This window comes from Oncorhynchus mykiss, chromosome 12 (genome assembly GCF_013265735.2).
Source record: "Oncorhynchus mykiss isolate Arlee chromosome 12, USDA_OmykA_1.1, whole genome shotgun sequence".
NCBI classification, from domain to species: domain Eukaryota; kingdom Metazoa; phylum Chordata; class Actinopteri; order Salmoniformes; family Salmonidae; genus Oncorhynchus; species Oncorhynchus mykiss.
In genome coordinates, this window is record NC_048576.1 from 97151797 (window position 1) to 97163528 (window position 11732).

Genomic DNA, 11732 nt, shown 5'->3' on the forward strand with positions numbered 1-11732 from the left:
CTGTCTCTGAACTGGGAGTGTACCCTGCCTATTACACTGTCTGTCTCTGAACTGGGAGTGTACCCTGCCTATTACACTGTCTGTCTCTGAACTGGGAGTGTACCCTGCCTATTACACTGTCTGTCTCTGAACTGGGAGTGTACCCTGCCGTCTCACAGTCTGTCTCTGAACTGGGAGTGTACCCTGCCGTCTCACAGTCTGTCTCTGAACTGTGAGTGTACCCTGCCGTTACACTGTCTGTCTCTGAACTGGGAGTGTACCCTGCCGTCTCACCGTCTGTCTCTGACCTGGGAGTGTACCCTGCCTATTACACTGTCTGTCTCTGAACTGGGAGTGTACCCTGCCTATTACACTGTCTGTCTCTGAACTGGGAGTGTACCCTGCCTATTACACTGTCTGTCTCTGAACTGGGAGTGTACCCTGCCTATTACACTGTCTGTCTCTGAACTGGGAGTGTACCTTGCCGTCTCACAGTCTGTCTCTGAAGTGGGAGTGTACCCTGCCTATTACACTGTCTTTCCCTGAACTGGGAGTGTATCCTGCCTATTACACTGTCTGTCTCTGAACTGGGAGTGTACCCTGCCTATTACACTGTCTGTCTCTGAACTGGGAGTGTACCCTGCCTATTACACTGTCTGTCTTTAAACTGGGAGTGTACCCTGCCTATTACACTGTCTGATAATACATACAGCACAGAACACAGAAGTGCATCCCAAAAAGGCACCCTATTGCCTAGTGCACTACTTTGGACCAGAGTCCTATGGGAAAGTAGTGCACTAAATACAAAATAGGGTGCCAATAGGGACACCGCCAGAAGCAGACATACAATCACTCTGGTTTTGAATGAAACCTCATTCATTTGGTACCGGGGAAAAATGACACATGTATTCATTACAAAATCATAAATTACAAATTCATAAATTACAAATTCACACATTCCCTATGATTTCCATTCGTGACTGGTTAAGAGGGATGACTCAGAGAACGTCCCATCACTGTTGTAGGCTTTCGTTTTATTCTAGACCAGTAGCTCCTGTACAACCATTGGATGTGCAAGTAGCCTGGTGTTTCATCCATCCCGTCTGTCTATGTATCTGTCTGTTTGACTCGGCCCGTTGTTGGAGGATATTAGCTGTGAACCTCCGTTTTCACCTGTAATCCTTTTAAGTGTGTTATTCTCCAGGTTGCAGATGCTGGCAGTTTATGTTGCCTGCCCTGCCCAGCCCCAAGCTACTCCTCTGGGGTCGGCCCAACCTGATCAGCCGGTGGAGATGGCTCCAGGCATACGCCAACCGGCCAGACACTAGGTCCAACGAGGCTGGGTCCACACCTGCCCAGAGGTTCCCTGTCGAACCCCCCAAACATCCCCCTGAACCCTCCACTGGAGCTCCCACCGCCTCCTTGACCAACTTAGGTAGAGCCACAGAGTCAGGTAAGATGGAGCTGCTGTCACTCCCCAGGAAGAGGTGATCCAGAGCCCGGTTCTGGAGGCTCTCCCTCAGGCTGCGGACCAGCTCCTCCATCCTGGCCACCAGGTGGCGATCCTCCCAGGCCTAAAAAAAAAAGACAAGTAGACGGTCTGTAAGATGCAAAAAACCTTAGTAACCTATTTACAAATTATTCCAAACATTCGTGTATATATGATAGAGTAGATCAGCCCTATAGAGGACAATAAATCAGGATGGATAACAGGCCTCCAATCAAATCAAAGTTTACTGTCATGTGAAAGGATGGGCAAAAATGACAAATTACAATTACAAATTATAATTACAAATTACAATAGCAAAATACCCTAAAGACTAACGTATCAAAATAAATTACAAAAATATGTTTGCAAAGTATGCAGTGGACTAAGGCCCTACCGTCTCAGTGCTCCTTAGTTTAATACCCTGACTGGTCCCGAGTGGTGCAGTGGACTAAGGCCCTACCGTCTCAGTGCTCCTTAGTTTAATACCCTGACTGGTCCCGAGTGGTGCAGTGGACTAAGGCCCTACAGTCTCAGTGCTCCTTAGTTTAATACCCTGACTGGTCCCGAGTGGTGCAGTGGACTAAGGCCCTACGTCTCAGTGCTCCTTAGTTTAATACCCTGACTGGTCCCGAGTGGTGCAGTGGACTAAGGCCCTACAGTCTCAGTGCTCCTTAGTTTAATACCCTGACTGGTCCCGAGTGGTGCAGTGGACTAAGGCCCTACCGTCTCAGCGCTCCTTAGTTTAATACCCTGACTGGTCCCGAGTGGTGCAGTGGACTAAGGCCCTACCGTCTCAGCGCTCCTTAGTTTAATACCCTGACTGGTCCCGAGTGGTGCAGTGGACTAAGGCCCTACAGTCTCAGTGCTCCTTAGTTTAATGCCCTGACTGGTCCCGAGTGGTGCAGTGGACTAAGGCCCTACCGTCTCAGCGCTCCTTAGTTTAATACCCTGACTGGTCCCGAGTGGTGCAGTGGACTAAGGCCCTACCGTCTCAGTGCTCCTTAGTTTAATACCCTGACTGGTCCCGAGTGGTGCAGTGGACTAAGGCCCTACAGTCTCAGTGCTCCTTAGTTTAATACCCTGACTGGTCCCGAGTGGTGCAGTGGACTAAGGCCCTACGTCTCAGTGCTCCTTAGTTTAATACCCTGACTGGTCCCGAGTGGTGCAGTGGACTAAGGCCCTACAGTCTCAGTGCTCCTTAGTTTAATACCCTGACTGGTCCCGAGTGGTGCAGTGGACTAAGGCCCTACCGTCTCAGCGCTCCTTAGTTTAATACCCTGACTGGTCCCGAGTGGTGCAGTGGACTAAGGCCCTACCGTCTCAGTGCTCCTTAGTTTAATACCCTGACTGGTCCCGAGTGGTGCAGTGGACTAAGGCCCTACCGTCTCAGCGCTCCTTAGTTTAATACCCTGACTGGTCCCGAGTGGTGCAGTGGACTAAGGCCCTACCGTCTCAGAGCTCCTTAGGTTAATACCCTGACTGGTCCCGAGTGGTGCAGTGGACTAAGGCCCTACCGTCTCAGCGCTCCTTAGTTTAATACCCTGACTGGTCCCGAGTGGTGCAGTGGACTAAGGCCCTACCGTCTCAGCGCTCATAGTTTAATACCCTGACTGGTCCCGAGTGGTGCAGTGGACTAAGGCCCTACCGTCTCAGCGCTCCTTAGTTTAATACCCTGACTGGTCCCGAGTGGTGCAGTGGACTAAGGCCCTACCGTCTCAGTGCTCCTTAGTTTAATACCCTGACTGGTCCCGAGTGGTGCAGTGGACTAAGGCCCTACCGTCTCAGTGCTCCTTAGTTTAATGCCCTGACTGGTCCCGAGTGATGCAGTGGACTAAGGCCCTACCGTCTCAGTGCTCCTTAGTTTAATACCCTGACTGGTCCCGAGTGGTGCTGTGGACTAAGGCCCTACCGTCTCAGCGCTCCTTAGTTTAATACCCTGACTGGTCCCGAGTGGTGCAGTGGACTAAGGCCCTACCGTCTCAGCGCTCCTTAGTTTAATACCCTGACTGGTCCCGAGTGGTGCAGTGGACTAAGGCCCTACCGTCTCAGCGCTCCTTAGTTTAATGCCCTGACTGGTCCCGAGTGGTGCAGTGGACTAAGGCCCTACCGTCTCAGCGCTCCTTAGTTTAATACCCTGACTGGTCCCGAGTGGTGCAGTGGACTAAGGCCCTACCGTCTCAGCGCTCCTTAGTTTAATACCCTGACTGGTCCCGAGTGGTGCAGTGGACTAAGGCCCTACCGTCTCAGCGCTCCTTAGTTTAATGCACTGACTGCTCCCGAGTGGTGCAGTGGACTAAGGCCAAAACGTCTCAGTGCTAAAGGCTTCACTACAGACCCTGGTTCCATTCCAGGCTGTATCATTACCGGCCGTGATTGGGAGTCCCATTTGGCGGCGCACAATTGACCCAGTGTCGTCCAGGTTAGGGTTTGGCCGGGGTAGGCCGTCATTGTAAATAAGAATTTGTTCTTAACTGACTTGCCTAGTTAAATAAAAGGTTAAATAAATGAATTTTAAAAATGTCACTCTGGATAAGAGTATCTGCTAAACGACCAACATGTAACTGTAAATGTAAAAAACAGACTGGTTATTATAATTGGCCTTGTTTCGTGGCAGAGCTCATTAGAAAAATACCCAGCATGTTTTGCGAGTGTTAATTTTCACATTTACATTTTGGTAATTTAGACACTTTTATTTTAAGTCCCCCTTTCATTCTACACTGGTATCAGACTTCTGATACCAGTGCAGAATGAAAGGGGGACAAAAAATGGTGATATAAAAAAATGGTATAAAGAAGTATTTTGTATATTAAAAATACAAATGACAGCTCTCTAAAGTATCTTGTTACAAAATACACTACCGAGTAGTGTACACAGTACACTGAAATACTTATTACCTGTAGTACCTATTAAAGGTAGGGTGTAACCTGCAGTACCTATTAAAGGTAGGGTGTAACCTGCAGTACCTATTAAAGGTAGGGTGTAACCTGTAGTACCTATTAAAGGTAGGGTGTAACCTGTAGTACCTATTAAAGGTAGGGTGTAACCTGTAGTACCTATTAAAGGTAGGGTGTAACCTGTAGTACCTATTAAAGGTAGGGTGTAACCTGTAGTACCTATTAAAGGTAGGGTGTAACCTGTAGTACCTATTAAAGGTAGGGTGTAACCTGTAGTACCTATTAAAGGTAGGGTGTAACCTGTAGTACCTATTAAAGGTATGGTGTAACCTGTAGTACCTATTAAAGGTAGGGTGTAACCTGTAGTACCTATTAAAGGTAGGGTGTAACCTGTAGTACCTATTAAAGGTAGGGTGTAACCTGTAGTACCTATTAAAGGTAGGGTGTAACCTGTAGTACCTATTAAAGGTAGGGTGTAACCTGTAGTACCTATTAAAGGTATGGTGTAACCTGTAGTACCTATTAAAGGTAGGGTGTAACCTGTAGTACCTATTACAGGTAGGGTGTAACCTGTAGTACCTATTAAAGGTAGGGTGTAACCTGTAGTACCTATTAAAGGTAGGGTGTAACCTGTAGTACCTATTAAAGGTAGGGTGTAACCTGTAGTACCTATTAAAGGTAGGGTGTAACCTGTAGTACCTATTAAAGGCATGGTGTTTCCTACCTCTGCAGGAGAGCTGAGTAGCAGACGCAGCCAGGCCGTCTTCAGCGTGTAGGAGGAGAGGACTGACCTCCAGAGCGCCCCCCGGTGGCTGTCCAGTGCCTGGCCACCCAGGTCACGCAGCGCCTTGGTCAGCTGGAGCACCTTGAGGTGGCAGGAGGGTTGTGGTGAGCGGCCACGGAGCCAGCCCAGCAGACGCTGCTCCTGGCGGGGGAAGAACAAAGTCCACAGGTCCCTCTCCTCGCTCTGCTGGTTCTGGTGCTGGTCTGGAATGGATGGATGGATGGATGGATGGATGAAGGACAGAAGGAAGTAAAGAAAGAAGAAAAGTAGTAAGGAAGGAAGTAGGGAAGGAAAGAAGGAGACAGGGAATGAATGATTTAGTGAATTAAATAATGAATGAATAATGAATTAATGATCAAAGAAAGGAGAGTAATGAAGAAATTATTGAATTTGTAAATGACATCATATATTTACCCCTGATCACCTGAACACACCTGTATTTGACATCGCCACTGAGGCCGTCGTTTCCACGGGAACCAGGTAGACCCCGTCTCCGAGGGGGATGGCAGGGAGGAGCCGTATTGCCATGGAGATGTGACAGCAGACGTAGTCGGAACGCGGTGTGAGGCGGAGCTGCACACGGTCGTCGGCGAGTGCCAGACTCAGCGTACAGCGTTGCTCGAAAGGGTAGCGCACGGTTGCTAGGCAGCGCTGGACCGCCGGGTAGAACCAACGGAGGACAGAGTCCGGGGTCAGGCGATAGACTCCGCCCCCTCCTCCTCCTCCTCCTCCTCCTCCTGACACTGCCGTGACCCCTGACAATGAGCTCGATGACCTTTCGGGCGACCCCCGAGAAGGGTGCATTCGTAAAAAGGTGTCAGTGAAGTTGCGGTGTTTTCGTAGCCAGTCCCCACGGCGAGGCGTCTCTAGACTGCACCGCGGCACGCCGCTCCACCCACCGTCCTCTGAGCTTTCCCCTTTCATCTCTTCCTTCACCTCGTCCTTCAAGACTTCCTTCCCTTCTTCTTGGACCTCTGTCTGCTCCTCCACCTTGCTGTCGTCCTTCAAGACTTCCTTCAATTTATTGCTTCTCACCCTCATCATGTTCCCCTTCCCCGACCTCCTCCCATTCTCTTTAACCTCCCCCCTCTGCTCCCTCACATCCTCCTTGCCCTCCCCCTTCCCCGACCTCCTCCCATTCTCTTTAACCTCCCCCCTCTGCTCCCTCACATCCTCCTTGCCCTCCCCCTTCCCCGACCTCCTCCCGTTCTCTTTAACCTCCCCCCTCTGCTCCCTCACATCCTCCTTGCCCTCCCCCTTCCCCGACCTCCTCCCGTTCTCTTTAACCTCCCCCCTCTGCTCCCTCACATCCTCCTTGCCCTCCCCCTTCCCTGACTTTCTCCTATTCTCTTTAACCTCTACTCTCTTGTTATTTTCCTCAGCTCTCTTGTCCCCCTTCTCTTTTTTCTCCTCACCCCTCACATCCCTCTTGCCCTCCCCCTTCTCCTCTCCTCTCTCGTCCTTCTTCTCCTCCCCCCTCCTCTCCCCCTTGTATACTCGTGGCTCCAGTCTCAGTTCTCGGGGTATCTTCAGAGGTACCAGGATGTCATAGTAGTCTGGAGCGCCCACCTTGTGCTCCTCGTATGAACTGCCCACCTGTAACCAGACCAGACAAACGAGAATTGTGTGAGTCCCAAATTGCACTCGAATTCCCGAGAAGTTTGTTTACGTTGACCATCAACTCTGTTAAATTAATCATTTAACTACAAAAAGAGAAAATGTTATCTTCCCGAAACTCACCTGCAGGAAGTCTCCCCGGAACGCCAGAGAGGACTCTGGGATACCTCCAGTGGCACGTCCGGCTCTGACCAGCTCCCCGACCAGTTTAGCCACGTGGGCCTTGCTGTGCCCCAGGACGTGAGGAGACAGACGCACCCAGCGCTCGTAGTAGTCCTCCAGGACCTCTCGACGAGAACAACTCGATTTCAGAGCCCCGTCAGCGGTCTCGAGAGGCACCCTCTGGGGCCCCCCTGGGTGGGTGGAGCAGTACCTGTAGTTACACATTGATAGTTCAGTCTATTCATATTTCAACAGATGGATACTTAGTGCAATCAAGGGACCGACAGCATTATGAGTATTATTACGAGTTTTCAAAAGCAGAAGCAAAAATAACCGTAGTAACCGTGCAACTCAAACGGAGAGAGAGAGAGAGAGAGGTTGACAGCCCCCCTAGACGCAACTATGACAAAACAACCAACCAAAACGGGTCACAACTCCTGCAGCTCTGTCACACGCTGGGTCTGTACGTAGTCAATAGTAGGCTTCGATGGGACTCTCACGGTAGGTACACCTATAGCTCATCTCTTGGCAGTAGTACTGTAGACTACTTTATCACTGACCTCAACCCAGAGTCTCTCAGAGCTTTCACAGTCAACCCCCTCAGATCGCAGCAAAATCACAGTCTACTTGAACAGAGCAATACTCAATCATGAGGCATCAAAGCCAACGGAACGGAGTAACATTAAGAAATGCTGTAGATGGAAGGAATGTAGTGTAGAAACCTACCCAAAAAACAATTAGGCAACAACACATTCAATCCCTTTTAGACAACTTCCTGGACAAAACGTTCCACCGTAACAGTGGAGGTGTGAACCTGGCAGTAGAAAACCTAAACAGTATATCTGACCTCTCACCCTACTGAATCTAAAAATGTCAAGCAAACAACCTAAGAAAGACATTGAGAAACCTGTCCAATCAAAAGCATAGAGACCCAGAGAACCTGAGCCTACTGTCCAATCAAAAGCATAGAGACCCAGAGAACCTGAGCCTACTGTCCAATCAAAAGCATAGAGACCCAGAGAACCTGAGCCTACTGTCCAATCAAAAGCATAGAGACCCAGAGAACCTGAGCCTACTGTCCAATCAAAAACATAGAGACCCAGAGAACCTGAGCCTACTGTCCAATCAAAAGCATAGAGACCCAGAGAACCTGAGCCTACTGTCCAATCAAAAGCATAGAGACCCAGAGAACCTGAGCCTACTGTCCAACCAAAAGCATAGAGACCCAGAGAACCTGAGCCTATTGTCCAATCAAAAGCATAGAGACCCAGAGAACCTGAGCCTATTGTCCAATCAAAAGCATAGAGACCCAGAGAACCTGAGCCTACTGTCCAATCAAAAGCATAGAGACCCAGAGAACCTGAGCCTATTGTCCAATCAAAAGCATAGAGACCCAGAGAACCTGAGCCTATTGTCCAATCAAAAGCATAGAGACCCAGAGAACCTGAGCCTACTGTCCAATCAAAAGCATAGAGACCCAGAGAACCTGAGCCTATTGTCCAATCAAAAGCATAGAGACCCAGAGAACCTGAGCCTATTGTCCAACCAAACGCATAGAGACCCAGAGAACCTGAGCCTACTGTCCAATCAAAAGCATAGAGACCCAGAAAACCTGAGCCTATTGTCCAATCAAAAGCATAGAGACCCAGAAAACCTGAGCCTATTGTCCAATCAAAAGCATAGAGACCCAGAGAACCTGAGCCTATTGTCCAATCAAAAGCATAGAGACCCAGAGAACCTGAGCCTACTGTCCAACCAAACGCATAGAGACCCAGAAAACCTGAGCCTACTGTCCAATCAAAAGCATAGAGACCCAGAGAACCTGAGCCTACGCCTTCACTGTGGTGAATCACTAAAACAATTCATAAACACACTATGGAAAAAAGAAGGAACAGCACATCAGAAATCAACTCAATGTAACTGAAGAATCCGTAGACTCTAACCACTTCTGGGAAAACACTAAACAAACAACAACATGAAGAGTTATCTATCCGAAACGAAGATGAATGGGTAAATCACTTCTCCAATATTTTTGGCTCTATAACTAAGACTACCAGAACCCACTGGATTCTCCAATATGTTTGGCTCTATAACTAAGACTACCAGAACCAACTGGATTCTCCAATATGTTTGGCTCTATAACTAAGACTACCAGAACCAACTGGATTCTCCAATATGTTTGGCTCTATAACTAAGACTACCAGAACCAACTGGATTCTACAATATGTTTGGCTCTATAACTAAGACTACCAGAACCAACTGGATTCTCCAATATGTTTGGCTCTATAACTAAGACTACCAGAACCCACTGGATTCTCCAATATGTTTGGCTCTATAACTAAGACTACCAGAACCAACTGGATTCTCCAATTATATTTAATGAACTACAGGACAAAATTTAAAAAAGGCCTGTGGGGTTGATTGTCTCCTAAATTAAATGTTAAAATAGACAGACGACAAATTCCAATTGGCTATAATAAAACTCTTTAACATCATCCATCCTCATCCTCTTTGGAACCAAGGACTGATCACCACAATCCACAAAAGTGGAGACACCTTTGACCCCAATAACTACCATGGGACAAGCATCAACAGCAACCATGGGGAAATCCTTGTAAAATCTACGTAAAACAACAAATAATCCATGCAGAGCAGAATTAATGATCAAAATCCAGAAGTGAGATGTTAAATTATACAACCACCTAAAAGGAAATGATTCCCAAACCTTCTTAAGGAAAGCTTTGACTATGTACAGACTCAGTGAGCATAGCCTTGCTATTGAGAAAGGCCGCCGTAGGCAGACATGGCTCTCAAGAGAAGACAGGCTATGTGCTCACTGCCCACAAAATGAGGTGGAAACTGAGCTGCACTTCCTAACCTCCTGCCCCAATGTATGACCATATTAGAGAGACATATTTCCCTCAGATTACACAGATCCACAAAGAATTTGAAAACAAATCAAATTTTGGTAAACTACCATATCTACTGGGTGAAATACCAGTGTGCATCACAGTAGCAAGATTTGTGACCTGTTGCCACGAGAAAAGGTCAACCCATATTTATTCTTATTTATTTTCTCTTTTGTACTTTGACTATTTGCACATAATTACAACACTGTATATACACAATATGCCATTTAAAATGTATTTTCCTTTGGAAGTTTTGTGTGTAATATAATATAATGTAATTATTATTTTCTTCTTCAGTTTTGTACATTATCCATTTCAATTGCGTTGGCGATGTAAACACAATGTAAACACAATGTAAACACATGTTTCCCATGCCAATTAATCCCTTTGAATTCAATGTAACTGAATTGAGAGCGAGTGGGAGAGAGAGACAGACAGAGAGAGAGAGAGAGAGAAAGATAGAGAAAGAGAGCGAGAGAGAGAGACAGACAGAGAGACAGAGAGAGAGAGAGAGAGAGTAAGATAGAGAAAGAGAGAGAAAGAGAGAGAGAGAGACAGACAGAGAGAAAGAGAGCGAGAGTAAGATAGAGAAAGAGAGAAGATATGATGTGTGTGGACTGTGTACCTTATGAAGAGGTAGCAGAGGACACAGGCCAGTAGTAGTTTGATGAGTGAGAAAAAGACAGGAGGGCCCTGGTCAGAGCAGGGCTCTGTCCCAGCCTCGTACCCAGGATCGGGGCCTGATTCTGGGTCTGATTCTGGGCTTAGCCAGTGGGTTATGTGGTGGTGGAAAACCAGACCTGTCAACACACAGGTCAACAGAGGCCAGAACACCCGCAGGTTCAGAGTGTACACACTCATCCTCCTCTCTCTCTCACTCTCTCTCTCTTCTCGTTCCCTCTCTCTCTTCTCGTTCCCTCTCTCTCTTCTCGTTCCCCCTCTCTCCTTCTTTCTGTTGCTCCTAGGTTCCTTCGTTCTTTCTCTTCTTATTGTCTGTCTAGGACTTGTTCTTTAGCGATGCCAGAGAACTGAGACAGGGTCAGGGAAGGCTAACCCATCATGACACACACGCTGACACACACACGCTGACTCTCTCTCTCGTCTTTTCCCTCCTCTGCGCCTCAATGTTCTTCTCTCCGTTGTCTCCTCTCCTTCCTTCTTGTAACAGAACTCCCAATTCTTATTCTTCTTCTTCTCTCCTTCCTTCTTGTAACAGAACTCCCACTTCTTCTTCTTCTTCTCCTCTCCAGCTTGTTTGTTCAGTTTAAAGTCAGTTGAAGTTCCTCTTCAGAAGTTGCCCCTCCTTCTCCTCCTCTCTTCTTCAATCTGTCCCTCCTGTTTTTCCTCTCCAGAGCTGTATGATGTCAGGTTTATCTGTCTTTGTGAAGACAGGTTCTCTCTCTCTCTCTCGTCCTCTTGTTCTCTCTCTCTTGTCTTCTCTTTTTCCCGGTCTCTTTCTCTCTCTCTCTCTCTCTCTCTGAGCTCAGAGGAAATGCCAAACTCTTGAGAGAGGAATTTTAGTTTTAAAAAAAAGAGGGGGAGGAGGAGGAAAGAGAGACTGGGCGGCAACACTCTCCTCCCACCTCTTAAAGAGACAAAGACATTGTTTCACGTCTCAACATTACATTCAAAAAGGGGGATTCAGGGCCAAGTCCCAAATGGAACCCTATTCCCTGTATAGCGCACTACTTTTGACCAGAGCCCTATGGACCCTTGTTGAAAGTAGTGCACTACATAGGGAATAGGGTACCATTTTTTTGGGACACAAAGGCTATGACAGTTACTGTAGCAGCATTGACAATACAAGTTATTCAATTGCATTTGAGTGATTTGATTGATACTGCAGAACTGAGTGTACAAAACATTAAGAACACTTTCCTAATATTGAGTTGCACCCC

The 11732-nt window shown here is 47.5% G+C and overlaps 2 protein-coding genes across 2 annotated transcripts; both read right to left on the reverse strand.

Moving 5' to 3' along the window:
* Positions 1–521: 521 nt before the first annotated feature.
* On the reverse strand, positions 522–6254 carry LOC110538850 (inositol 1,4,5-trisphosphate receptor-interacting protein-like 2). Its single transcript, XM_036939398.1, has 3 exons — positions 5581–6254; positions 5087–5349; positions 522–1553 (listed from the first exon to the last, which is right to left on the reverse strand). The coding sequence occupies exons 1-3, from the start codon at positions 6188–6190 to the stop codon at positions 1173–1175; spliced, it is 1254 nt and encodes a 417-aa protein (XP_036795293.1). The 5' UTR covers positions 6191–6254; the 3' UTR covers positions 522–1172.
* On the reverse strand, positions 6222–11341 carry LOC118936515 (inositol 1,4,5-trisphosphate receptor-interacting protein-like 2). The gene is made up of 4 exons (XM_036939561.1): positions 10460–11341; positions 6887–7136; positions 6317–6742; positions 6222–6275 (listed from the first exon to the last, which is right to left on the reverse strand). The coding sequence occupies exons 1-4, from the start codon at positions 10693–10695 to the stop codon at positions 6222–6224; spliced, it is 966 nt and encodes a 321-aa protein (XP_036795456.1). The 5' UTR covers positions 10696–11341.
* Positions 11342–11732: the final 391 nt, after the last annotated feature.